General features: G+C 45.3%; 1 protein-coding gene across 1 annotated transcript; it reads right to left on the bottom strand.

The window, feature by feature from the left end:
* Positions 1-107: 107 nt before the first annotated feature.
* On the bottom strand, positions 108-27,976 carry SAMHD1 (SAM and HD domain containing deoxynucleoside triphosphate triphosphohydrolase 1). Its single transcript, XM_027740418.2, has 16 exons — positions 27,690-27,976; positions 27,533-27,599; positions 22,346-22,418; positions 20,915-21,075; positions 16,948-17,063; positions 15,302-15,372; positions 14,223-14,378; positions 11,388-11,488; positions 11,177-11,285; positions 10,556-10,647; positions 9,094-9,209; positions 5,900-6,039; positions 4,987-5,076; positions 3,698-3,802; positions 3,203-3,340; positions 108-2,100 (listed from the first exon to the last, which is right to left on the bottom strand). Exons 1-16 carry the CDS (start codon positions 27,949-27,951, stop codon positions 1,978-1,980), a joined length of 1,920 nt encoding a protein of 639 aa, XP_027596219.1. The 5' UTR covers positions 27,952-27,976; the 3' UTR covers positions 108-1,977.

Below are 27,976 nucleotides of genomic sequence, written 5' to 3' on the forward strand. Positions count from 1 at the left end.
GAACCAAGAACCCACCTCTTCAAGAGGGAGGGTCTTCCACAGGAATACTTCTGGCTCTTTATAACGGCACAGGTAAGACCATTTTTAATAAAGTTCACACACTGCAATTCTTTAAAAGAATAGTAAAACCATCGTTTATAAATTTATTCTTCAGAGAGGCTCAGTTGAACATGCTGGGAAAAGAAAAGCTCTCAGAACTTAACATTAGGTATAAATTTTCGGTTTAACATAAACAAAAGATATTTCCCAAGTATAAAGTGCACCTTTTGAAACAGATTCAAAACAAACCCAAGCAACAATAACAAAATTATATTATTCTGGACAATATTTGATTTTATGCAGACAAAGGGCATAAATGCCTTCACTCTATGATATTGTTGTTTGAAGCATAATAAGCTCTTTAAAAGCTTTTAAAGAGACCACAAGCCCTTGTAACAATTACCTGGTTCACCTGCAGATCTGAAATACTGTTAGAGACAGGAACAGCAGACTATACATATGAGCACAGGCACGTAAGAAAGCAGCAGAGTGCACAACAACTTCTGGTTATTTCAACAAACAAAATCTGAGTAAGTACATGGATGCTGATTCTACTTCCCTCTGCCTAATGGCATCAGTTCCCCAGATAAAAAGGGCAAAGGAGACATGACTAGAGTTCTGCAGGTCACTCGTAGCACCTTCCCACTGGGTTAGTTTTCAGAACCTACCCTGGCCACCCACCTCTGACTGCCCAAACTGAACAATCAACGCTTTTCTCCCCATTCCAGACAACAACTCCACAGCTTGTTCTAATTTCTGAGCATTACTGAACCTTTCTTCATGTTTTTATTTTTTGAGGGCACACTTTTTTGAGCTTTTAGGTTTCATTTAATGAAAGCAGCCTTCCTTTAGACCTGAGTAAAAGATGAGAGGAAAAAGGTCTTCCTCGGTCACTTGTTCAACGGGACAGATATTCAGCAACATTCACACCAGTGATGCCAGTACAGAAAAACTGTCAGAACCCTCACAGGTCTACAAGGGGGAAAAAATGACACAGGGACAGCCATTCAGGAGAACAAGGCAGGGACACAGGAATGGAGGGATTCCTGAAGAGCCTGTCTGCCTAGTACAGTGTAATCCCAAACAAGGTGCCTTTGGTGCAGGATGGCAGAGCTGGCGCAGCCTCCGGCTGGCACTGCCCACCTGTGCTCACCTGGACAGCTCAGCACTCCTGCAACCACTCACACCATGGACGTTTTGAGCAGGCTTTGCAGTTCTGACAGTAAAAATATAACATTCAGTGTATCAAAAGTACACAATAAAACTATAAAAGACTGCATGGCACTGCAATGCATTGTTACTTCAATAAAAACTGTGGTCACTCTTACAGCAAAAGTCCTGCATCTCCATCAGCTTTTTGAATATCAGAAAAATAATCTTGGATTATCAAAAAACATCCCCTCTCCCGTCTTTTTTTTTTTAAAGGAAATTTATTTTACTATTCTTGAAGATGCCATGCTCAGTTATTTCTTCTCTACCTCACTATGTTTTCAGAAGCTTACTTATCCCTCTCTTCCCCAGGTTCCAATAAAACCCCAATCCCCAAAAAAACCCCATCAAATCTGAGCTGGGATTTTTTCTGCTAGCTCATGCAATAGCACAGTCAGCTAAAGAAGGGATCAGGACTAGATGGAACAGTAAAATCTTGTGGTAACAATGAATTGCAATTTTTAAAGTTACTCTTCCTACACAGTGCCAGTACATTCAAAAATAAATGAGAATTGAGTTTACTCAGTTGTAATAAGTTGTTTTTTAAAAGTCTATTTGGAATATGCACTTTGTTTAAGTATGTACATTAAAACATACTGTATTGTAAAATGCATTTCTGCATTGTTCCATGAATCCTTCCAGTCCATCCAAATGGCTTTTAGAAGAATTGCTGCTCAGGTTTGCTCATCTTCTGAGGAAGTAGACTGAAGAGTGCCAAAAAGAAACATGTTACTCATTAAAAGGAAGCCTTTGTTTGCAGCTGGGTTCTGAGGCTCTCCTGTGTTCATCATCTCTCACATTATTCCAGGTTTTCTTCATTGGAGTTAGATGTGGGGCAACAACATCACCATCCTAGTAATAAAAGTCAGGAAACATTAATGATGTTTGCTTTCCATTCTAAAGCAGAGGAAAAGCAGCTCAGTCTCAGGCCTAATAGAAAAAATCAATACAAGGTCCCAGAAGCAACAAACACTGTGTGTCCCAGCGACAGAAAATGCTGTAGTCAGCAGTGGCCCATCTGAGAAGCCACCACCATTGGCAGTCCAGCTCTTCCTAAATTATTAGCAGCAAACCTGGCAGACCAACAGGTTGTATCCTGGGCAAACAATCATTAGTTTAAGTGTCTCCTCTGACTTTACCACAGCACCTCATTTAGACTGTTGCAATCGACCCACCCTGGGTGCTGGGATCTGCCTTGCACTGTCTAAAGCAGGCAAGGTTGGTACAGCAGGTCTGAGGCAGGAGGGCTCATCTTTGTCAGATACAGACGTTAATCTGTGGTCAGGCACTGCCAACACAATCAGCCCTCTAAGCTCAGAAATAAGTTGGTAAGAAGCTCTTTGCTATGCTCTGCAACATGACAGGGCCTACAAAATGGATGAACTGAACTAGAAGAATATGCTTAGAGGACACACCCACACTCTACAACGAGAAAAAGTTTGTTGCTTGATTCATTTGTAAAAAGCTCTTCTGAAATTAGCTGCTCTGAAAAGACAGATGCCAGTAGAATGACGTAAGAATGAGCCTTAAACAGAGTTATCCATGCCTGGAGCTGGGGCTCCAGCACGTAAGAACACTCATCCTCTGGGGGGTCTCATGTCAGAGGATGCAGCTCTTTCCCCAAAGGACACCCACAGGCAAGGCCAGGTTGGAAGGAGCTCTGAGCAACCTGGTCTAGTGGAAGGTGTCCCTGCCCACAGCACGGGGGTTGGAACTAGATGATCTTCAAGGTCTCCCTCCAACCCAAACCCTTCCATGATTCTATGACACTTGCAGGTGTCTCTAGCACTGCTTCAGTGAAACCAAAGAACCTTCAGATGGGAGCCATGATAAAACCAGGAGTTAGGTCAGTGCCACAAAGGCAAGGCCTGAATGCCAAAGTTACTAATGAAAAAGCAAGATTATGGACAAAGATGAAGAGCTCTAAACAAGTAAAATAAGAAGTGAATGTTACCTGTGGTTTGGTGAAATCATTCTGCATACACCACTGAATAAAGTACTGTTTTGCAGCTGAAATAATATGTGGATCCTGACTTTTGTAATAAACCCGGATAACCTGCTCCGTAAATGTTATGGGTAAAAACTTGGAAACCTTTGGAATAAAACAGAAATAAGCTTTAGTATTTCTTGGAATTGAGAGTCCACTGAACTTCAGTTTTTTCATCTGAATACAAAAGGAAAGCAGTAAGAAACATCCCTCTACAATCCATGAGCTTCATCCAAAACAATGGTGTTTTTCTAACTCCCAGTCTATTCCAATTAAGTACTGTTCATATGCAAAGGCTGTCAGGATTCCAGACTGTCATCGTACAACACATGACCTGCAAGGCCATGGATTCCACCACCTCTTCACAATCCGTGCAAGAACAACCACACAGGACTGTAACCACTTCCCTCACAATCTGTGAAGATGTTTTTCAGAAGCCAGCTGAGAAAAATAAAAGACTACCTGTTCTTTACTGATATTGACTGCCTTGGAAGGATCAGCCTTGCAATAGAAGTGAACCTTATCAATGGGATTCTGTTCTTTCATTCCATAATCCATGTTGATAACCTTGTGTGTAAAACAAAGAAAACAGCATTTGTTAATGTTTGTCTTCAGTTTTCTCACAATAAATACAAAAGGCTGCACTATATATGCCTGAAAATGACAGCAATCAAATAGAACAGTAATTAACAAATTATTACTTAATAAAACAATCTCATATTTGTATTTTGTATCTTTACTTCCACCACCTCTTGCTCTGAAGCTGCCAGGTGAATATTCACACTTAGAGTTCCCAGCTGCTCTCTGAAACATTCCAGTTCCCAACACCGGACCAGTCCCTTGCCAGCCCAGAACACACAACCTCCAGAGGAAGCAGCAGAGCTCACCACTATAAACATGAGGTTCAGACATTATTATTATTTACATCTGCCTGGTATACCAACGGTTCAGTGGTCGGCAGGGAGGTGCCCACTTCTCCACAACTTCAGTCTGTGGGACAAGGAAAGCCCAGGCAAATACTTTAAAGCTCCATAAAGTGCGACAATTTTATCCGGTGAAGGGAACCTTCAATGCAAGGGAGCTTTAGGAGCGACTCGTCCTGCACTCTATGGAAAAACATTTGCCAGCCCTTCCCAGAATTAACCAAGAGCAGGGATTAAGTTAGTGATACTTGCAGCTCGCTACACAGCTCTCTCCTGTGTCTCAGGCTCTCTGCTTCCCCCCAGGGCTGGCTGCAGACTGAGTTGTGGCAGCAGGGTGCTTCCTGCAGCAAACCCCAGCAGTGCCTGCCCTGCAGGCTGCAATACCAGAAGCCTGGAGTCACTGTGCCTGTTTTCCTCCCACTGAGGCCAGCAGGTGACTTGCCCTGGTGGCCAACAGCAGTGGTCCCTGGGCTGCTGCCATGGACACCCCCGTGCCAAACCCCTCTGGATTCCTCACTGCTCCTTTGCGGAGCAAGGACAGTCACAGGAGAACAAATCTGTCACCGGGAGCAGTCCCCAGATGATAGCCCAGTGAGGTGAGGCTGCCCACTGCCTCTGCCTCAGGCCCTCCCACCACAGCAAACCTCCCCTGGAGAAGCTTGTTGCACTCAGATCCTTAAGCTGAACCAGGACAGCAGCTACAAGGCACCCTGTGGGTTTGTTCTTTCACTACAAAGGCACTGAAATGTGTCTCCAGTCTTCACTGGGTACACAAGGCCCTCTGTGAATGAGAAGTTTTTACTTGAACCCACTCTGAGAGGTATTTACATCAACTATGAAATTCTCAGCCTTTAGCTCCACATCTGGAGGATCCTTCTCCGGCTTAGAATTTGCAATACTTTCTGCCAGGCTATTATTCTGCAAGAAACAAAAACCAAAAGATGAGCTCAGATTACATTTATGCACTCTCAGGTCTAGATAAAGGCAACAAAACACATGACACAACATATCACTAAACTAAATCTTTTAATTCCTCACAGCTTGACAGACTGTTCTTGCAGCTATCTGGTTGTTCGAATCCCTGTATACCTTAACCATAAGTTTTGTACCAGTTTTTAGAAACAAACAAAGTTTATACAATTGAGAAGACACAAATTCTGCCAGCCTGTGGAGGAAGAGTTTAACACCTGCTGATGGGGCAGGGGGAGAGCAAGACTGAAGACGTCCAGGATGCTGAAGTGTGAAAGCAGAAGATATATACCTTCAACCAACTGTTTCACCAATGCAAAATTTTTGCAATTAAGTTATCCAAAGCTGAATACTAAATGTTTTTACTGAACTTTTTTTTTTTTTTTTTAATGAAGGGTGGCAGGATCTCACTCTCTAATAAAGCTGCTATATCTATAGAGTGAAATATATAGAAAAACCCAAGAGACAGACACGATCAGTAAGGTCATTGTTCACTATAAAAAAACCAAAAACCCAACACAAAAAAACCCACAAAAAGACCAGAAGCAGTGAGCTCCTATGCAAACTTTGGAGGGGATGATGATCTACTCCAAAAGCTGAAGCTCACAAAGGGGGGTTTGTTTGGTTTTGGACACAAAGGAATACTCCCTGATGACACCTGGGCCAAGCAGAGGAGCACCGTGTGACGGAGACAGAGAAAAATGGATGGTCAGCAATTCTGAGAACATTTTTACAGGGACAGAATTCAGAACTTTCCACCAAAGGACATTACCTCTACAATTTCCTTCTTTGTTTCAGGTCGAGTCTCTCCTAAAAACTTGTATAATTCACGTCGTTCTATTTTACGCAAAATTTCTCGTGCCTCCTCCAGTTCTGGGTGACTTGAGTGCAGAATTTCCAGGTAGATACTGTCTGCCAAAGTTGCATTGATTTTTGTTAAGTATGTTTACAATGCAGTGTCACAGCAAAATGCAGGGACAAAGGTTAAGGCAACACAAAAAACTGCTCCTGCTGGTTCAGGAAAGACATTTTCAGGGAATAACTGAACTAAGTCAGACAATGAAAAGCCACAATATCATCTTAATTATCATCAGATTCACAATGGTTGTTGGTGGAAAAACTAGCTCAATTCTCACCCTTGCAATATATTTTGTTACTTCACTAGAAGTTAATTTCTCTTTTTATTGAGCCAGTCTTGTTCAGCAGAATATCCTAAGCCCAAGCACTAAGTGGCTCAGGACACGGATACTCTGTCTTGTAAAAAAATAAAGAACTGTCATTAAAGTTTCAGAGTTTCTCAGACTTTGGATGCCAGCATCGAAGTCTCCCCTCCTGTCTCCACATGACAGTGACATGCACACTGAGTTTCCCACCATCAATCCGAGCACCAAGACAGAGGTTTCTTTTGATGTGGCTTCTGAGCAGAGAGGTTATTTCTGGCTGTCCCAGAGACTGCTGCTGCCAGGATGCTGCTTGCTTGTCACAACCACCACACTGCTCTGTGGCTGTTCACATTCCCTGGCCAGGAACATCTGGGCAGCCTCGACACATGCTGCAAGCACAGCCCAGCAACACCCACCTAGAGCTGAAACTGGCCTAGGGAGCTCCCAAGAGAAGCAATCTATGAGCCATGCACCAAAACACCATGAGGATTGTTTTCATGGGCAAGGTCAACCAAAGTCAGGAACTTCTCCACGAGGAACCACAGACCAGGTCTCTTCAGACAGAGGATAGATAATGCAGGAGAAATAAGAGGCCCATGAACACCTCTCCTGCGCAGAAGCAGTAGTGACAATTTGCTGCCTCAGCCTTTACTAGAACTATGATCTACTGACAAATCAGGAGCCAGCACATTAAAAACCAACAGTGGTTCTTCACCCACCATGGAAGAAAGCTAGGGAGCTTTTTGCTGCAGAACCTGATAGAGGTTCATTATTTGCAAAGGTCCACAAGGTAAGTGGACAGTTTCACAGGAGCATCACTCACCATGGACTGCTGAAACAAGCCTCTCAGGAGGCCACAGGTTGCAACCACTAGAAGCAGGAAAGAAAGTGCCTTAGTTTAAGAGGAGGAGAATAGACTCGTCCTTCATGGTCACTGTTACATCTGGTGTTGGCACATTCCTCACATCACTCTCCTTGCTGTTCAACCCTCCTGGTTGAACAGGACAGTCCCAGCAAGCAGTTCCTTGCTGTGGCAGACAGGACATAGTCCTGGTCTCCTTGCCCTGAACTGTGCCCCTCACCAGGTACTGCAGGTAAGCAGGCAGTTACAGCAGGACCCTGGTGCTGACCTGCCAGCACAGCTGATCTTACAGACCAGTCATGAAGAACTTCATTTCAGTTCTTTCCTTTCTGCCCAGCCTTCCACAGCCCAGCACTACAATTCATGCTTTCCAATAGCTACTGCCCCTTAAAGCCAGCCCCTTCTCCTGCTCTGAGCAGAGGTATGCAGTGACAGAGGGGATATGCAGCTCCTCACCTCAGTACAACTAAGCAGCGCTGTGGTCAGGCTGCAGATGGCTGTGGTAGATGAAGGACTGTCAGCAGAAGGCCTTTAGTATGACAAAGGCTAAGACACACAGGATCCTTTGCAACAGTGCCTTCAGGCTGAATCCGAAAAACCGGTTTGACAAACTGCCCAGAGACTTTTGATCTTTTGAGCAGCAAAGGTATTTATTAGCAGCGCTGGGAGCAAGCCAGCTATTGCTGGAAAAACTTGCTCGCCGGCTCCTCAGAAAATCAGCACTTTTATACAATTTTCAGATGTGATTAAATGCATATTCAAACAATTACAACATCTATCAATACATATTAAAAATAGGCGGAGTATAGGCGGAGCTCAGGGCGGTGCTTCTCTTGGCACCCCATTTCGAGGGGTAGTTCCGATCCTCATCCATAGGGCAGGGGTCTCTAACTCATCTTCCTCAGCTTGACCCTTCTTCCTTTCCATTGTTCACTGAAGCTTGGAAAAGGCCCTGGCTCCAGGCCTATTTCTCCTATTCAAATGTCTACCTGATCCTGTTATACTTCTAATTTATTGCTTCTAAGTCTATTACATGTTCTTGTACTATTCTCTTAAGCTTTGGTCCAGTAAGTAGAACAGAACGGGTACAGATCGTTTTGAATATTGGTAACTTGTTTGCAGGCCCAAATCAACTTGTTTGCAGACCCAAATCTCTTAGTTAACTCTTTGGGGCCTAGCCTCCTATATCAGGCTCTGTCACCTTGTCCATGGACCAAAGACAGAAGTTCTTGAGTCTCCCTGTTGGCCAGCCAAGGTTTGGTGATGGAACCTCAGAAAAGCTGCCTTGCCACTCAGGAAAGATGTCTTGGGAGTCCTCATGAGCTGTAGCTTGACACGTGCTGCAAGAGCTGCCACTACTCAGAGCACTCCTGAGCAGGGCCTGCAGCATCCTCTGCCCTGCAGCCACCCCCACACCCCGTGCAGCAGGGTCTGCCTGCCCACGCCGGCCTCCACCCCCTGTTGCAGCTCCCAACACCAACCAGAGCAGCACTGGTGGCCTCACAGCACACACCAGGTGGGGCAGGCAAGCAGGGTAGCAATGTCTCAAGCAAATCAAATCAGACCCCATGGGTGCCCTTGGGAACAGCTTCACGCCACAACACACATCCAGTACCACTCCACCTGACAGAGCTGGATGTTGTATCACTTAGAGCTGACTTATATCCCACCTGTGACAAGTGCAACAAACTCAGGGCACAGGCAGGACCTTCTGACAACACTGCTGAATTTGAACATATGCAGAACATAAAGTTGCTGCTTCTCTCTCAACATGGAACTAATTTAAACTAGAAGGTCTTGCTCTCCCAGCAAGATATGAGAGCACAGGCACTGGATGGTCCAGGCCTGCCCCACCTTCTGTGCAAAAAAGCTGTAAAAACAGCATTTTAACAGGTACTCATTTTCTTTTACTTTAAAAAAAAAATGTTTGAGATCTCATACCAGTTAGCTTAGTGTAGGCTTCCATGTCCTCCATTGCTGTAGAAATCCGATACATTTTTCCTCCAGAGCCTCTTATTTCAAAATATTTGTCTGCTTTTTGAAAGGCTTCTGTAATCCTAGTTTGAGACAAAATTAAGACTTTAGGATAACATTGTTTTGAAACACCTCCTTGCTCAAGAGTCAAAAGAGAAACAAATTAGTATGTTATAAACAGAAGACAACAGACAAAACCTGCATCCCCAGCACACAGTAGATGCTGATCACACAGCAACATCTCCTGTTTCTGTGCTGTCATCGCACATTTCAACAGAGATTTACTGGGAACAGGCTGAGAGCAGACCATAACCTTTAGAAGAATGATCAAGTTCACTCTGTTCTGCTTCAGACTGAGTTTAACACAGCTGAGACAATTGCAGAACCCTGCAAGACAGTGACATGGCCACTCAGCTGCAGCGAGGTTGCCTCAACACAACCATATCCTCATACAGACACCTTGCTCCAAGAGCTAGCTGAGAGGATACAAAGCACTGTAAAGGGAAAGCATCACACACATGGTGTTTTCAGGTGGGAAAAAGTTATGTTCTAAAGATCAAGTTCTTCCAGAGTTCCCTGTGCCTCACTGCCATTTCCAGCATGGACATTCTTTTGGAAAGGTCGTTATAATTATGGGAAGCCAAGGACTAAATTTCTAAACTAAAAAATATGTTTTACTCATCATATTTAGTTACTGTCAAACCTGAGCATTTTTAGTCTGAGTTTTAAAAGATCCTTAAACCAGAAGCTGAAGTTTAAAAAATGAAACAGTCCAAATCACTCTTGTACTGTGTAATTCTTAACGTTCCTTTTTTCCAAAATCAGCAGATGGTAACCTGGCAGACAAGATCCTAATGAAAATATATTTTGGGATACGAGTATTTCTGATTTTCAAGAAAAGTAAAGAGAATAATGTTACAGGGAAAATTCTATAGACATCAACAAGATAGGTACAATAGCAGGCAGCCAGCTGAGTTAGTCCTGAACAATTCATGCATTACATAAACAAAAAGTCAGGCCTCAGTTGAGCTACATAAGCTTGGTTATTACTTTACTCTGCAAGTAACCTTGCTCCAGTTTGATCCAGTTTGAGCTAAGTGGTCTCTAACTTGCAGATAAAGATTTGACCTCAGTTGTCAGCAGTTAAAATGGCTTAAACACACCCTGGTCTGGTGTTTCTTCAGAGCTTTAGTAATTTTCCTCTAATTTAATTTCCTGTGGAAGGATGTTTTTGTCCTCCTCTCTTCTTTTTTTTTTGTTTGCTTTGTTAATCACAGACTCTATGATACTCTAAGCACTAAGTCTTTCCACAAGAATTTGCTTTTATTCTATGTCACATCTTATTGATTATCTTAATATTCCAAATGGATATGGATTGTTTCGAGAATTTAAAAATAAATGGAATGCAAAAAAAGGAAAATATACTTGCATTAGTTCAATGATGTTGCCAGTCTTATGCTGGTATGCTCTCCGGTGCAGGCAATTCCGGGTGTGGAACATTTCATACAAATTTCCAACTTCCTGAATCAAAAAAACCCAATCCGCTTTTACTTTTGACACTGTCTTACTTGCAAAACTAAATCAATCAATCAAATGAGTTGTCTCCTTCCATTTGCAGCATAGAGCAGGATAATTATTATTCACAATTTACAAATTTTGGAGAAGAACTCAGGCCAGCATGGGAGAGCAGAGCGCTGGCAGCGACCCCAGGGAGCCCAGGCAGAGAAGAGGCCCTCTCGCTCCTTCAGCAGCCCCTCACCAAAGCCACACTCAGCTCTTGCTCAGAAGACCTGGAGTAGAATCATGCAGAGCTGACAGGTCTGTGGAGTCTCCCCTGAAAGGACCTGCCACAAACAGTGGCTTCTCTGTCCCTCCCTCCCTCCAACCACCAGCTTCGGAGAAAAGCTTTCAGAGCAGCAACCTCTTCCTCTCTTGGGCTGAAGAAGCTCTGGGCAGCCCCCAGGCCCCTCAGCCACTGGGTGCAGCTCCCCCACGTCCCCGTGTGCTCTCAGTGCTCCTGAGCGTCCCTCGGTTCCCACACACCCCTTACCTTGTCACGGGTACAGATATGCTTCTGGTTTTTTACTTCACAGACCCGAGTGAAGACAAGCAATCGCTTATAATCAAAATTATTCGGGATTCCCAGGTGATGGCAATCCCTAAAAACATTCCACAGAGAGTGTTTAACTACATGGTCCTATTTGTACACGCAGTAGCATTTTTACAGTAGGAATTCATAATAAAAACTGTAAGATTTGTACCTTGCAAAATAATCCCACTTGTCAACGTCAATGCCATTCTTTTTGTTAGCTACTATCTCATAGAGGAAACTTTTCTCCTTTGGTCGACCACGGTAGGGCCACTAACAGGGGAGCCAGCAAGAAAATAAGAAATTAAAGTGTGCAAACAATGTCAAATCAGTTTTTTTAAGACAGCAGGAATACACTTTGACTTAGCCTGTGATAAGCACCCAACACTGAGGTAGCAAAGAACACAAAGATAAGAAAAGAGCTCCCAGAAGCTGTTAGGCATTAGAAATCCAGAACTAGGGCTTAAGCAGCTGTCTTCTCAGGATCTCAGGAAGAATAAAACCCATGAACACAAGTATTTAATTGCCTATTCTACTAAAACAAAGCCTGCAGCTTTGAAATGCCCAAAAAAGCACAACATAGCAACAAAGAGGGGAAAAGGTTGGAATCATTTAATATTCAGGGAATTAGTTAAACCTACAAACATGTCACTGTCTTGCAGTCTTCTGCAATCAACTATACAACTTTATAGAACAGAGTTTTAAAACACTTATTTAGACATTGTAAACAAAAATTGTTTGAACAGGCAGCTATTTAAACTCCTATCCCACAAGGGACAATTCAGCCATGAGGCAAACAGGAAATCAACACCAAAATAATAAGATACAGGTTGCACATTTTCTTGAAAATTTAAAGATTCTTCAGCTAAACAAAAAATGCCATAAAGTGGCCTTGAAATCCTGAAGGTGGAAAACATTGTATGCAAACGTGGTTTTAATGTGATCAGCACGACAGAAACACTAAAACTGATGTGACTCGGAACGGAAATGCAGCAGGAACTGTAAGCAGCAGGAAGGAAGCACATCACAGAAAAAAATACCATGATAACAAAGAGCTCTGTTCCTGGGCCATGTTGAGAACACTGTGTTTAGTGCACAAACACCTGTTGTTCATGGCAGGACAGACTCCTGCAGCACAACAGCCCCACTGCCAGACACTGTGCCAGTGCAGCAGCCTGTGCTCTCTAGGGCACCACAGGACAGTGCCTGCCAGGCCAGGCCCTGTGCCTAACACCAGGAGGGTGCTGCCACAGATCATGTATGACACTCCTTTTCCTGGTATCCTGCTGGAAAACAGGCATAGAATCCAAACAAGGAAAACCAGACATGGGGTAAGAACCTGGCACAAGATCAGTGGTTGTGGGAGGTAGTAGGATTTACCCCAAGGGGGTAAAAACCAACCTACAGCTTTTGTAAATGAACATCCTCTTCCTATAAGATCTCAGACTGAATTTCATTATGCCAAGTTCCCTATGTTTGCCATCAGATTGCTGGAGTAGACATGGCAGAACTACCCACTACTGCAGCAGAAAATAACAGGCAAGTGTGAACATTTGCGGGTTACTTGTTTGGTACAACATACAAATTCTGATTAGTACCAGACTGTCCTGACAGATCTCCCACTGACTTCAGCTGCCACCAGCTCTTAATTCTAGTGGCAACTGAATGGGTGTCCTTGAAGAGATGACAACAGTTGTAAAGTATAAAGCAAGGAGAGAGGACTTAAGTCTTTCACAGAGTTGCAATGATTAACAATCACCATCTCTTCTTCCTTGTCTCTTCAGGCGACTCATTTCTTCGAGTCTTATTCCTGCCTCTATGTACTGCAATTAATTCAAGCATTTTGCTGCTGTCACCAAAGCTGATGTGGGCTCTGGCACTTGGGCCATGCTTCTGATTGCTCACTGCCTCGTCTCTGCCAGTGCTCAGTTTTGTTATCCAGACTGAGGGAGCCTGAGTGCCTCCTTTTCTCTGGGCTGAGCCCCTCCAGCTCCCTCGGCTGCTCCTCATCAGACTTGTGCTTCAGACCCTTCCCCAGCTCCATTGCCCTTCTCTGGACACACTCCAGCCCCTCAATGTCTTTCTTAAAGTGAAGGGCCCAGAATTGAACACAGAATTTGAGTTGTGGCCTCAGCAGTGCCCAGCACAGGGGGATGGTCACTGCCCCTGGTCCTGCTGGCCGCACTATGGCTAACACAAGCCAGGATGCCACTAGACTTCTTGGCCACCCAAGCACACTGACGGCTCACGTGGACCAGCACCCTCAGGTCATTTTCTGCCCAGCCACTTTCCCAAGCCTGTAGCATTCCATGGGATTACTGTGACCCGAGTGCGGGACCCAACACTTGGCTTGTTGGGCCAAGGCCAATTGTATGAGGTTCATCAATTCAGCACGTCCAGATCCCTCTGTAGAGCCTTCCTAGCCTTCAGTAGAGCAGGACCTGCCTCTCCTAAACCCAGGCTGGCTGAGCCTGATTCCCTGGTTGTCCTGTATGTGCTGCATGATGGCACTCAACATCATCTGCTCCATGACCTTCCCCAGCACCAAGGTCAGGCTGACAGGCCTGTAGTTCCCTGGATCATCCTTCTGACCCTTCTTCTTGTAGATGGGTCACATTTGCCAACTTCCAGTCAATTGGGACTACCCGGGACTACTGGTAAATGATGGAAAGTGCCCTGGTGAGCACTTCTGCCAGCTCCTTCCATACCCTTGAGTGGATCCCAATCACCAGTTAGGTTCACTAAATACAAATAACATTCCAGAGCTTTCCTCTAATCTGAAAACTTTTGGTTCAGAATTCTCAGGGAGATGTAAGAACACAGTGAAGCTACTACCTCCTGCCAGCACTGTAAGAAATAAACACTACACTTCTCTGGCACCAGTTGTGACAGGATTCTCAGAATTTCATGGGGCTAAAAATAACATATAGCAGAAGCCAAAATTATCTACTTTCAGCAAAATTAAGACATTTATTGGGATAACCACAGGAGCAGTACACTGACTCACCGATTTCTCACAAGCAGTTTCATCTATAGGCCCTCCTATTTGTTCCTTGATAAACAACATATCTTCTTCCAGGACAAGACCATATGACTTCATGACTTCTTCTAGTTTATTGGAAGTTATCAGGTGCTCAAACATTTTAACAGAAGCAGTTTCATGCTGTGAAAAAAAAACATCCAAATGTTGTATTACATGGTTTAAGCATCTTTCCTGCAGTGTCACAGCCTCCTCCCAAGCAGCAGCACTGCACATGGGCAGGCTGGTGTGAAAGTGCAGCACCTGGGTGATTTTCTATTTATCTTGCATTAAACAAAACAGGAAATCACCCAGCCTACAGAGTCCAGAAACACACTCTTCAGCAGAGAGCTGTTAATTTTGAATTTTCACAAACAGCAGTAAGGCAGTTACAACGATAAAAGACAAAATAATTCTGCTGTTTTGAATTCTGTTCAAAATTTCTGGAAGTTTGAATTCTAAGCACTGTATTGAATAGTCTTGAGCTAAAATATTAAACCAGAAGGAGGCTGCCAGCTGGTCTTTTGCATCTGTAAAATATATTCTGCAGAAAGCTCTCAATATGCATTTTAAGGCACAATGCTGGCTAAAAATTATCATTGCAGTCCTAACAAATTCTGCCTCTTCAGAGTCACACTACAGGAACCGACAAGACTGAGACAACTCATTTCTGTGTCACCCAGGTGACATCAGCAGAAGAGAAATCCATGCATCCACACAGATCTCACAGAAGTACACAGCAGTCCAAGAGCATGTGCACTTTTAGGGAAGAGATGGGGGTGACACATCCATCCTCACTTCTCACTTTTTCTGCACTGCCAGTAAGGCTCCATCTGGCTGTGCTGAGGGAGCTGACGTTCCCCAGACATACAGCTGAAGACAACAAGGAAGTCATCCCAAGACTGAGAGACAACACTCTGGTTTTCAATTAAGCCAACAAAATGATGCAATAAAGTAAAGCCAAGTGATCACCATAGTCTCACAAGCAATGGCACTCTTTAAAGATTAATTATTTTGCCTCCAAAACTCTCAGGTTTGTATTTTTACTTCAATAGTGAAAAGCCTACCTTCCACTTCAAATCTGGACGAGTCATTGGAATAAATCTTCCATCAAACATGTGTGAAAATGGCCCATGACCTTAAAAATAAATATTACACAGGTTTAATCTGATATGGTTGGGAGCAAAAATTTTTTGAGCAAGCGAAGGATCTGAATTCTCTTGTATTTGACTTGATCTTGACATATCCTAGAACCCTAGACTGATTTGGGTTGGAAGGGACCTTAAAAAATCTAGTTTCACCCCCTGCCATGGGCAGGAATACCTGCCACTTGACCATGTTGCTCCAAGCCCAATCCAACCTGGCCTTGAACACTTCCAGGGATGGGGCAGTCGCAGCTTCACCTGTGCCAGGGCCTCACCACCCTCTCAGGGAACAATGTCTTCCCAATATCCCATCTCACCCTGCCCTCTAGAAGTGTGAAGCCTTTCTCTCCTGTTCTATCACTCAGGCCCTTGTCCAAAGTCCCTCTCCAACTCTCTTGGAGACCCTTTTAGGTGCTCCAAGGCCTCTCCAGAGCCTTCTCTTCACCAGGTGAACAACCACAGCTCTCCCAGCCTGTCTCCAGAGCAGAGGGGCTCCAGCCCTCAGAGCATCTCCACAGCCTCCTCTGGACTTGCTCCAGCAGTTCCACATCCTCCTGACGTTGGGAGACCCAGAGCTGGAGGCAGCACTGTAGGTGGGGTCTCACCTGAGCAGAGCAGAGGGGCACAATCCTCTTCCTTGTCCTGCTGCCCATGCTGCTGGGATGAGCCCAGGACACAGGGGGTTTCTGAATGCCAGTGCACATGCCAGTGGTCCTGTCCAGCCTCTCATCCATCAGCCCCCCCAAGTCCATCTCCTCAGGGCTGCCCTCAATCCACTCTCCTCCCAGCCTGTATTTGTGCTTGGGATTGCCCCAACGCAGGAGCTTGCCCTTGGCCTTGTTGAACCTGTTGGCCTGCCCAGGTGCCTTCCCTCCAGCCCGTGACCGCCCCCACAGCTCCGTGTCATCGGCAAACTGGCCAAGGGCGCATCGATCCCACTGCCCGTGTCACCGACAGAGAATCAAACAGCACCAGTGCCAACACTGACTCCTGAGGACACCACTTGCCACTGAGCTCCACCTGGACATTGAGCCCTTGACCACAACTCTCCGAGCAAGACAACTCCTTACCCATCATCTGTGAGGAAGATTCAGTTGTAGCAAGTGCACTTTCCTAAGGCACCTTAAGTACTACAGCACTCAAAACCAGTTGTGGCACCTACACCACAGGCAAGTACTGCAGCAACACTGAGAACTCTGTGTCAGCTCTGAAGAAAATAGGTAGTTATAAAATAATCGTAACAGTTTTTGAAAGGGCCACTAATTTTTATTCTGAGAGGTTTTAAGAGACCTGAGTAAATCACAGAAGGAAGTGGACACTTCAGCCACTGAGGGCAGAACTCTAACACTATTTGGAAACAAGACAAAACACTAGCTAAGTGGCTACAGATTCACCAAGTGGAATTGTCTCCACAGAAGTACTCCAAACCAAACAGAACAGATAAAACCTGTCTTGGAATATGGCCATGCACTGAGCAGCCCAAAACAGCTCACAGTTCTGATCTCACAGCCAGCTTTTCATCCTGGTTAGCTTTCAAAGAGCAACAAGTCATCTCAGGTGTTCCTTACCCAAATCGTGACAAAGCCCAGCAATTTCTACACAGAGGATATCTCGCTGGGTTATATCCAGTTCTGGTTGTCTCTCCTTCAGTGTACGAACCAGACATCCTGCTAGGTAACCAACCCTGTTGCAGGAGAAAAAAAAAGGGAAGAGAGCAGTGGTTTAGGCTGAACAGAAAAAGAGCAGTTCCCCTATTCTATTTTGATCAATTAAGCCCTTATCTGAGAGGCACCAAACAACAAATACCCAAAACCTGATCTGAATCACAGAAACAAACTATTTCCTGTAGTAGAGTTTTAGTCATCAGTAACACATCCGAAAGCAAAAAAGCATGGGACACCAGGCCCAAGAGACAACAGCATCCTACAGTATTTCACAACACACAACCCCAGATAGCTGTGTAAAGGAACAGCAGTGCATCACTGACAGTGTGAATCTTGAAACACCTCAACTTACAGGAATCCTTGAATTCCAGTCAGGGCAACTGCAAAGGTCCACAACAGTCACCAAAGCATTTGATTCTTCTTTCAAATTGCTGCTTTAACAGTAGTTCATGATAATTATTTCTCTTCCTTTCATTCATTTTAGATTTGACATTTGATTTCATTCAGTGAGACCCTCTTTTCTTATGACACAAAACATGCAGGAACAAACACATGGCACATACTCCCATAAACTGTTTACGAGCTCTACACAAACTTTCTTTTCTACTTGTCCCAGGAGTCCCCCTTGAAGAACAGTTTAAAGCAAGACAAGGTTTCCTACAACAAAGTAATAACTTTTATTAGATGAAATTTTACTGTTTGGTGTTCTTTTACTAGACCAATAAGCACATAAAGCTCATTTCTTCTACTTTGACACCGTAGAAACCTTTGAAATTACACACAAATTGAGAACAAATGTCCTAAATTTAACTCTATAGGTCAAAAGAACTGTTCAAAAGAAAAGGTTGCTGATATGACTGTAATTTTTAGACTTCTGTTGTGGAAACTGTTTATTTTCAACCGTATTTCTGTCTTTTCAGGTGTACCAGATGCAATCAATCCAGCCTGCTTCATTGATTTGACTCTTTTGCAACAGCCATTTACATCTTGTTATAAGTAAGCCACACTTATCCGCCATATTTCAGCACTAACAAAATCAACTTTAGGCTGGCCAGATCACCTGAATACAAACTATTGACTAGCTTAATTTATCTGCACCTTGGTATATACCCTTAATACAAGTTTAAATTTGTCATTAATCAGCTTCTCAGTGGAGTGTGAATGACCTAGCAATACTCTAGGAATTGAAGGAAAGCTATACCTCTACCTCAGTTAGCTTAGGATTTTTTCCTATCTCCTGGCCTTTGTAAAGAGCTGTGCCCTAAATAACTAAGGAATTTGTATTCCCTTGGACTCTGTAATTTTAAGTTGTTTTTGCTTAAATGTACGTTTAGTTTAGAGAAATGAAGATGAAAACTTGAGAAAATTAGAAAACAGCTGAATCTGCACCTAGAGGAAATAGTTTAGGAGGCCTCCACACTTCAGAAAGCTCAATAAGAAATTGTTTTGCTAGAGAAGCAAATTCAATAAAGAATTGCCTAATTAAAGAGGAGTCTTAGATTATCTTTAACCAATGATAAATAAATGAAATGTTTTAGTAAGGGCTCAGAACGATCAGATAGAAGACCAGAGGTCAGCAGAAATTAATCACACGTGATCGGGAATTTGCCAACGTGGACTGGGTTACCCAAAGGACACGAGGAAGACCTCGGTGATGACCCCCAGGGAGGAAGGCAGACGGCCCGCTCCTCAAATTCCTGCCGGCCAAAGGACACTAGATGGCAGTCCTGCTCATGAAAGGACAGCAAGATGAAATCATTACATCTGAATTGGGCAGGACTTTGGGTGGGAACTTCGGATGTTACAATGTATTTAAACCTCGAGATAATGTGTCTGGGTGGGCACGATATGGCGAAATATTCCGTCATGCCTCCGCACGCTGTAATAACCGAACGTTCGGTTCAATGGCAGTCTGCTATTGGATTTGAGTCCTTGTTTCAGAATCCTTGTGCCCATGTAAAGGGGGTACTTTTGATTTAGATGACCAATGGAGCATAGAGGCGTGAGAAAGTAATTATACAAGGATGTGAAACCAGCCAGAGTATGGTACAATGTAACTTCATGGCACAAGTTAACTGAAAGGTCCATTATGTCTTGCTAGTCGACTAGATGTCCCCTATTATCAGAGCTGAGTTCCTCCTTGGCTTGGCTCCATACTGCAAGATAGATACATCTACCCTTGAAACACAATGGTAGAGGTCATACATAGGGGTGAGAAAGATGATGGTGAGAGGAAGATGATGTGGGCAGGGGTAACTCACCCCTTGCCCTACAGCAGGGCACGCGCAGACTGTTGCTATCAGGTGATGAACAGGCAGGGTTTGGCTGCCACTCAGGTATCACCTTATACTGCATCCTGGCCCTACGTGGTGTAATGTGGAACTGATAAAATGGGGTGTCAGGACTGCCACCGAGACTGTGTTGCTCCTTGGGGACACCCGCTAAGCACGGACACCGACCAGCTGCTGCAGATCCTGACAGCCCTGTGAAACGGAGGTAGGGCCTAAAGAGTTAACTCTGAATACTGATCCGGGGACACCCCTGCTCAGAAGAATGTAATGCTTACCTAGAAACAGAAACCAGAGCTTAGGGATTAGATGGTACCATACACCAAAAGAATGCTCACACCCCTACATAAATAAAGATAGGGTAAGAATACAAATAGACAAGGGGCGAAATAGGGGCTTGAGTTCAAAGTCTTGCAAAATTCACCATGGAGTCAGTAAAAATCAAGAAAGTTGAAGAGTTCAGCCGAGGAAGAAGAGTAAAAATAAGACCCTGTGAGGCTGAAGAAACAGGAACGACCACCAAACATCACCCCAAAAAGACAACTCCACCCCAGACTCTGCCCAGACTCCGCCTATTATGAATATTATAACTAGATGTTGCAATTATATGAATATGTATATAAAAATGTTGTAATCCCTCGTAGAAATTGTATATAATCACGTCTTTTCACTGAGAAGGCAGAGCAAGTTTGTCCAGGGCGACCTGGCTTGCTCTCCAACGTTGCCTAAATAAATACCTTGCTGTTTAAAGGCTAAATATTGTCTCTAAACAGTTCCATTGCACCTTTTTGGGCATCACCTGGTCTGTCTGTGTAGGTAAGCACAGTTTATTGACAGGAAGCAACCAAGAAAGCAAATCTTTTATATCCTTTTTTGTATCCCTTTAATTTCCTTTTTACTAGTTAATACTGTAATAAAAGCTGTTCATAGTATTGTATGAATGCCAACTGATAAAGTAGGGGTTTTGTATTCTTTTTTAGCTTTTGATTCTCTTTGCTAGTAGTTTTTTATTCTCACTGCAATAAAAGATTTTTTATTTTGTAGTGTTTGAATGTCTGTTGTACTTGTCTTTATTCCAGGCATGTATTCAAATGAACTAATACAGTCCACCATCTGTTTCTGCTTAATTGAATTACAGTATCAGCCTGACAACCTGCCATCGATTGCATAAGGCACACCTAACTACAAAGGCAAACATTACAGATCAAATGGATTTTAGCTGTGCTGGACAATGCAGCTGTCTGGCAAGTCATTTAGAGCAGCCCCAGTACCCTTACTAGGTTTATGCTTTAAAACTTAAAATTTTGACTCACAGTCATTAATTAACATTATTCTTAGAATAAGAAAGGATAGGGAGGAACTCTAACATTGATCCATCTCGTAGGTTTCTTTATCTGTCTTTTTTAAAGGAAGTTCAAGGGAACAGCCCATAATCACATGGGATATCCAGGAACATTCATGAGACCAAAACTGCCACCACAGCAGTTTTCACCAACACCTCTTGGTTGGCACTCTACAGCAGTGGAGCCAAACTCAGGGAAATCCAGATGCAAGAGAGGCATGTGCCAGAACCACCTCCTTACCCAATGGAGTGTTCAAAGCGGTTGTGAGAGGCTCCTGGAAAAACAAAGTAAGTGCCACCCAGCTGCTTGATGTACCGGAGGCGCTGGAACTGAGGAGTGTCGATGATCCGAACAAGCAGGGGATGTATTTCAATATGCCCATGAATAGGATCATTAAAAACCTACGAAAGCCAAAAATAGTGTAATTAACATGTAACGTTTGACTTTGAAAAGAAACAGGCAGCAAGGTAAAGGATATCCAGAATGGTCAGGTATTTGGTGGGAGAGTTGTTCATCTTCTGTAAAGCAGCCATATACTGCCAACCCCACACCAAGATCTATCACAGAATCATAGAATGGCTAGGGTTGAAAGGGACCTTAAAGACCATCTCGTTCCAACTCCCTGCTTACGGGCAGGGACACCTTCCACTAGACCAGGATGCTCCAAGCCCCATCCAACCTGGCCTTTTCAAGGCACAGGGCATCCTCAACTTCTCTGCACAACACAATTATTTCAGAGAACTACCCTAGCTTGACATCAAAAAAAATAAAGCTGCCTATTTCACATAGCAAGGGAATTAAAGTCAAAATCCCTAAAAATGTTATCTATACCTGTGCAATTCCAAAACTTAACACTTGTGAAAAACGCTGTCTTTATTAATCTGCTATTCCAACTAAAGCAATGCATGTCTGAGATATCCAGTAAAAAGTGTTTGGCTTGACATTGTTCATGATTTTTAAAATCAAAGGAAATTTTGCTGAGTGGAAATGATGATGTTACCTTTTTCATAAAACAAAATGCAAGATAACTGAAATATGAAATAAGTACTCCCTGATAAGCACACATTTTAAGAGACATCTCAGTAACTACAGTAACTCAGTGGAGAAGGTAAACACATTTAATCCTTGTCTTCAACCAGCAGGTAAAACCATTCCATCACACACCTATCCTGGTAAAATACTGCGGCAAATAAGGTTTTCCTGTGCTCTCTACCCTCGGTCACTGAGCTGGGAGGGCTCTGGCAGATGTGCAGATTACTACAGAATGTGCAGCCCTGGCCCCAGTTAAACCAACACACACCACTGGGAGAAACAGTTGGACACGGCAAACAGTGGAAGCGAGGAGGAGTCTGTTAACCCAGGCCTGGGGCAAAACTAATAAAATAAACCAAGAGGAGACTCTACACAGAGGGATGTGAAAGGGGAGCTTCTCAACATGTCAAACAGCTCTTCTGCTCACTGAATCCCACACAACCTCCAGGTGCCCACATAAAGCTCCCAGCTGATGACTTTAACAATTCTACCGGTTAATGTGGTTTTTCACAGACCACCACGATCAAGGGCTTGGAGTTTGCTGCTGTGCAAAGTAAAGGCACCAGCTGGCAGCACCCGGCCAAGGGGAGGGGAGGCAGGACTTGGCCGTGGTGTCCTCCCACCACGGCGTGGGGGTACCTTCATCACGTCCACGTGCTGCTGAGGCAGCTGCTTCAGGCAGGCCAGCACTTCCAGGCGCTCAGCTGGGCAGCTAGAAGGAAAAAAAGGACACTGAGAACAAAGTTTGCAACGCATTTCCCTTTACAGTTTGCAGTACATATGGAATTACTTGTGCAAGTTCATATTACTCTGATATTCGCAGACTCTTCCAATGGGTCAAGGCTTTAACTTTTTCAGAAAAATACTGAAAGCATTTATCCTTCTAAAGTCAACTATAGAAGGAAGAGAACAAATAGCTACAGAAGTTGTCACTGTAAAGCAGTGTAAGTGCTTCTCCCACTTATACAGAACTGAGAAATAAAACCGCTATGAAATTCTCTAAAAAAACTGATGAAAAAAATTGTGTAAGTCACATGTGGAGATAAGTCCTTTAAATTTATGGGAATGACAACATGTAGTTCCTGAATAACTGATATTTTTTAAGGTTGAAAATTTCCTTAAGCCAAAATATCGTAGTCCCAATAAACGATTTTTTTAAAAATTCCTTTCAGTTAGTCGACTCTGTATTAAAAGTTTAATTCTGCCAAACTAACTTGAATTTCACACAAATTAATTTCAACTCCAACACCGAAACCACTGCAGTTTAAAACATGCTTTCATTTTGTTGAGAACTCATTCTTGTATTTTGCAAAGGTATTTTGCTGTCATTTTTAATAAATTATTAAAGGTCTCCTTCACAACACACAGGTAAACTTCCAGTGCAAGTACTCTGCTGTAGCCACAGCAGTCTAAGAGCACAGGCAGGATGAGTTTGGAGGGAGTTAATACGCTCTATCACATCTCCTTTTAGTAACTCTGTCTGCAACCCTTGCTCTTGAGCTACATGGTTACAGCCTCAGTATGACAGCAAACACCATCATGAGAAAATACAATTTGTACTTTTTTTCCAGCAGTTAACCATCCTGAAATCAGTTTGACATCAGTCTTTCAGTGCTTTAACAGAAAGCAAAACTATAAAATGCCAACTCATAGCAAAAAACACTGCTCGATGCACTACATATTCTCATCCAAATAATTCAATAATTCACAACACATAAAACATTAAAGGCATATGATGTTTGTTGGTGAGCAGTGCTTGTCTAAACTACCTGGTGTCCCTTTCCCTACAGGGAGCTCTCAGGCTGCAGCTGCTGCTCAGACTGTCACAAGCCTTTAGCTGGAGAATCTCTCCTATGGACACAGGCTGAGAGAGCTGGGGCTGTTCAGCCTGGAGAAGGGAAGTCTACAGGGAGACCTCATTATGCCCTTCCAATACCTTAATGGGACTTATAAAAAGGAGGGAGAGGGACTTTTTATGTGGACAGAGAGTTTCAGGACAGGGGTCAATGGTTTTAAACTGCCAAAGGGCAGGGTTAGATGGGATACTGGGAATAAATTCCTCCCTGTCTGGGTGGTGAGGCCCTGGCACGGGTTGCCCAGAGAAGCTGTGGCTGCCCCATCCCTGGAAGTATTAAGTGTTCAAGGCCAGGTTGGACAGGGCTTGGAGCAACTTGGGCTAGTAGAAGGTGTCCCTGCTCGTGGCAGGAAGTTGGAACAAGATGATCCTTAATGTCCCTTCCAACCCAAACAATTCTAGGATTCTAAGATGAAAAGAACCATTGGTGGTGCTCACACCAGTGTGTGTTCCATGATATGAGTCTGAGAACAAGCACAACTCTGAGAGCAAATAAACCAACATTGTGACCAGCAACTACTAAACTAACATACTGTAAAAACTTTGTTTTAACATGCCCTGGACAGATCAGTTATCTCAACCCTTTGTGCTCCAGGTTGGGCACTAAGAAGACTGCCATGGTTTAATCCCAGCTGGGAACTGAGTCCCAAGCAGCCGCTCGCTGCTCCCAGTGGGATGGGGAGGAGAATCAGGAAAAGCTAAAACCTGTGGGGTTTAGCTGATATTAGTGCTACTACTAATAGTAATGAAAGGGGGAGAGAGAGAAACAAAACCCAAGATAAACCAGTAATGCCCAACAGTCACTCACCACCCCTCTGATCCATGCCCAGCCCGTCCCCCAGCAGTGACCAGCGGCTCCCGGACACCCCACCACTACCACTCTGTTTCTACACTGGGCAGGAGGTTTTGTGGTACAGAACTTCCCTCAGGCCAGTTCGGGTTGGCTCTCCTGGCCATGCTCCCCCCTCAGTGGCAGAGCATAGGACACTGAAAAGTCCTTGACTGGGAGTAAGCACCAACTGACTGAGCACCACCTCAAACATCAGCGTGTTACCAACACTGATGTCACACTAAATCCCAAACACAGCACTGGACCAGCTTCTGGGAAGAAAATTAACTCTACCCCAGCTAAATTCAGGACAGGAGAGCAAACATCACAAGAGTGTTTTTGAATGAGCTGTAATGCTGCAAAAAGTACAGCAGTAGCAGCAAACATGGTGGTAACAACACCCAAACAGGTAACAATGGCCCAAAAAGATACTCTGGGTCACACAAAGTACACAGACAGGACTCGATGACAGTTTTGAGACGCTGAGGCAGTGCAAAGCAGCACCTGGCATGAAGCAAGGCACTGCACTGCTGCACTCTGGGCACAGCCTCTGGGCTTGGAGCACCTGGTCATGCTTTTAAATGCCACAAAAATTCAGGAGCAAGGAGAAAACTGAAAAATAGCCAGGAATGTAAGGAGAAAGGCATGTGGGCACCTTCATATTGAGAACCTACCACTGACTGCAAGTCCAGGAACAACAGAGAAAGGACACTGTACAACTGACAGTGCAGCTGATATACAACCACCTCTCTACACTGTCCACAAAGAGTATGGGTCAGAGCTGCAAGGGCTGAGAGACCAGCAGAAGGAAAAGGCCTGATGAGGGAGGCTGGAAGTCCCCACATCAGTGCCTTGCACGTCTTACTGTCCTGCCCTGCCTCCAGGAACATGAACTCGGTTTCGGTTCAGCCTCACAATGACAAAGCACACTGTCAACGCCGTCCCGGTGTGAACAATGACCTGGATGTCGCAGCACAGAGACTTCTCCATCTTCCTTCAGATGGAAAACAAGAGCAGGGATATCACCTGGAATCTACATAGTCAGGCCACCTCAACCAAGACACAACACACAAATCCTGTGTTCGTACTGGGGAGTTCCAGGGCTCTGCAGGCAGAGTTCTTCCAACAGCCAAAGCGGCACTACTGCTGGCTGCTTAGCAATGGGGAGAACTGACACTTCCTCATTCACTCCCCTCCTTGCTCCCTGCTTTGCCCCCACCCTTCCTCCTTCCTCATGCCACAGCTGACAAGGACGAGAAAATCCCTTTCCTGAGCCCACTAGGAACTTCACTGTTCCAGAGAGGTGAGCCAGACAGCCACACTCATCATCCACACTCAACATGCTGCATGCCTCACAAACATCCACTGCCAGGAACATGGGAGCACATGGGAAACCCAAGGTGCTGCCTTCAGCCTGAGCTCTCCCCACTTATCATCCAGGAACACAGGAAACTAAAGACATGCATTCATTACTGGCCTGTCACAGAGAAATTACCAAAGTTCCTGCAAGACACAGTGTGCAGTGGAGAGCAAAGGGATAATTCTTTAGCATGAAGTTGATGTTTACAAAAGTTGGTAGGCTTGAGCAATTTCTCATCCACTTCTCAAAAATTTCAGCACAAGAGAAACAACATGTCAGATCTCACAGAAGAAAACCCCTTATAAAAGAAAACCCACAAGCACCTCATTTTGTAACCCCAGCACCTTCCACTCTCTACATCAACTGAGATGTGCTCCCACTGCCAGTGTCCCACGCTGAGGGACTCCTGGCTACCCCCTCCTGCCGCCCACGTTCAGCACCAACAGACCCACCCACGGGGTCTGACTGCCCCAGAACGGCTGCACATGTCCCGTGTGTCCGTACAGGCACCTGATGCTCAGACAGCCAGTGAGGTGCTAGAAGCAACCAGCCTCCAGGTAAGTCCTAAACAGAAATCAGACACCTGCTTGTCATTTCAGACAGACAATTACCTGCTATTTCAGAAATAAAAGCTTTCACCTGCCTTCCATGACACCACACCATGTCTATCTGCATACTTCAAACACTTGCAGTTAGAACCTTTCTTCCAAAAAAAGAGAAACCACAAATACCCTAATGACTCCTACATGTCTTACCTCCTCCAAGGCACAGCCCTTCTGCCTTGTCCCCTTGGGTCACATCAGCTTTTCCTTCCCTACAGATATCCACACCCAGACACCCCGCCCTCCCTACTCGCCCTTCCCACACCGGGAGTGCAGCCAGGATGTCTCAAGAGAACAGAGATGGGGCCCCTCATCTCCAGCACAGTGTGAGCTCTGATGAGTTTTCAGCCAAGGAGCCAACCTCCACACCAAAGTCTCAAACCCCCAGCAGAAAGCAGAGCTCTGCACTTGCGTGCACCAGCCAGATAACACACCCCAATCTGCTTCAGGGCCACCAACCCACAACATAAGCAAAAAGCCTGAGCTCTTTGGTGGGTCTAGAGACAAATTTGGAGGAAATAGTATAAATAAGCTTAGCAAAGGAGTAAAGAAAAGACATTCAAGATTAAAAAGCACCAGGAGGTATGAGGAGAGCAAGCAAACCCACATCCCTGGAGACAGGAGCAAGAGAGACCCTAGTGAGGCAGAGAAGGGGCAGAGGGACTCTTCTGACACACAGGACTGTAGGACACATTCATATCCTCTCCTGTTCCAGAAGAGCAAGAAAGTATATTCACCACCAGACAGATTACCAAGGTTTTGGGACCAGTCATTCCCTCACTGCTGGGAACAACGCTTTCCACACGATCAGGTTTTTAGTTTCCCATGGTTACTGGGCAGTGAGAGTCTGCGCCGTGGCTGGGGCTGTTCTGGGATCAGCAGGAAACAGGAATTGCTCCGGAGGGTCCGGGATCAGCCCCACCAACCACTCTTCCCCCACTGACCCTAACCCCTAACCCCTAACCCTAACCCCTAACCGCCCCCGCCCGCACAGCCGCGCTCGGGGCGGCCCCGGGCCGCAGCCGGCAAATGTTTGTGCCCGCAGCCGCTCCCCTCGGCCAGGGCCCGGCCACAGCAGCTCCCGGGCCCTGGCAGGGCCTCGCCGCGGGCGGCCGGGGCTGCGGGGCCCGACCGAGGGCCGGGGCTGTGCCACCGCCCACCCCACGCGGGCGGCTCTCACCAGACGCGGGTGACCTCGGGGGCGCAGGCCGGCAGCTCCAGCAGCATCCTCCCGGTGACTCCGCTCTCTGCGGGGGAAGAGAAGCGTCAGCGCCCCGGCCCCGACCCCCGCCCCGGCCCCGTACGGCGGGCCGTACCTCGGAAGCGGCGGGCCGTACCTCGGAAGCGGCGCAGCAGGCCGGGGTTGCCCACGCCGCAGCGGGCGAGGTGCTGGCAGAGCCGCTCGGTGTCCCAGAGCCGGGGGTCCCCGCGGTCGGTGTCCCGGAGGTCCCCGCGGTCTCTGTCCCACGGCCGGGGGTCCCCGCGGTCTCTGTCCCACGGCCGGGGGTCCCCGCGGTCTCTGTCCCACGGCCGGGAATCGGGGCCGGGGGACCCGTCGCTCCGCGCGCGCTTGGCGGGAGCGCCCGCCGGGCTCCCCATCTCACGCCGCCACCGCGCACGCGCC

This window comes from Pipra filicauda, unplaced genomic scaffold, assembly GCF_003945595.2.
Source record: "Pipra filicauda isolate LSUMZ 115617 unplaced genomic scaffold, ASM394559v2 scaffold327_size997775_pilon, whole genome shotgun sequence".
NCBI lineage: Eukaryota > Metazoa > Chordata > Aves > Passeriformes > Pipridae > Pipra > Pipra filicauda.

Bases quoted from the DNA above. Each gene is read 5' to 3' on its own strand.
- SAMHD1 (XM_027740418.2), bottom strand. From the start codon at position 27,951: ATGGGGAGCCCGGCGGGCGCTCCCGCCAAGCGCGCGCGGAGCGACGGG. The intron at 14,379-15,301 runs GTAGGCTTTTCA...TTTTTTTCACAG, and splicing joins GTCCAGATTTGAAGTGGAAG to CATGAAACTGCTTCTGTTAA. The intron at 3,341-3,697 runs GTAGTCTTTTAT...TTTATTCCAAAG, and splicing joins TCAATATCAGTAAAGAACAG to GTTTCCAAGTTTTTACCCAT.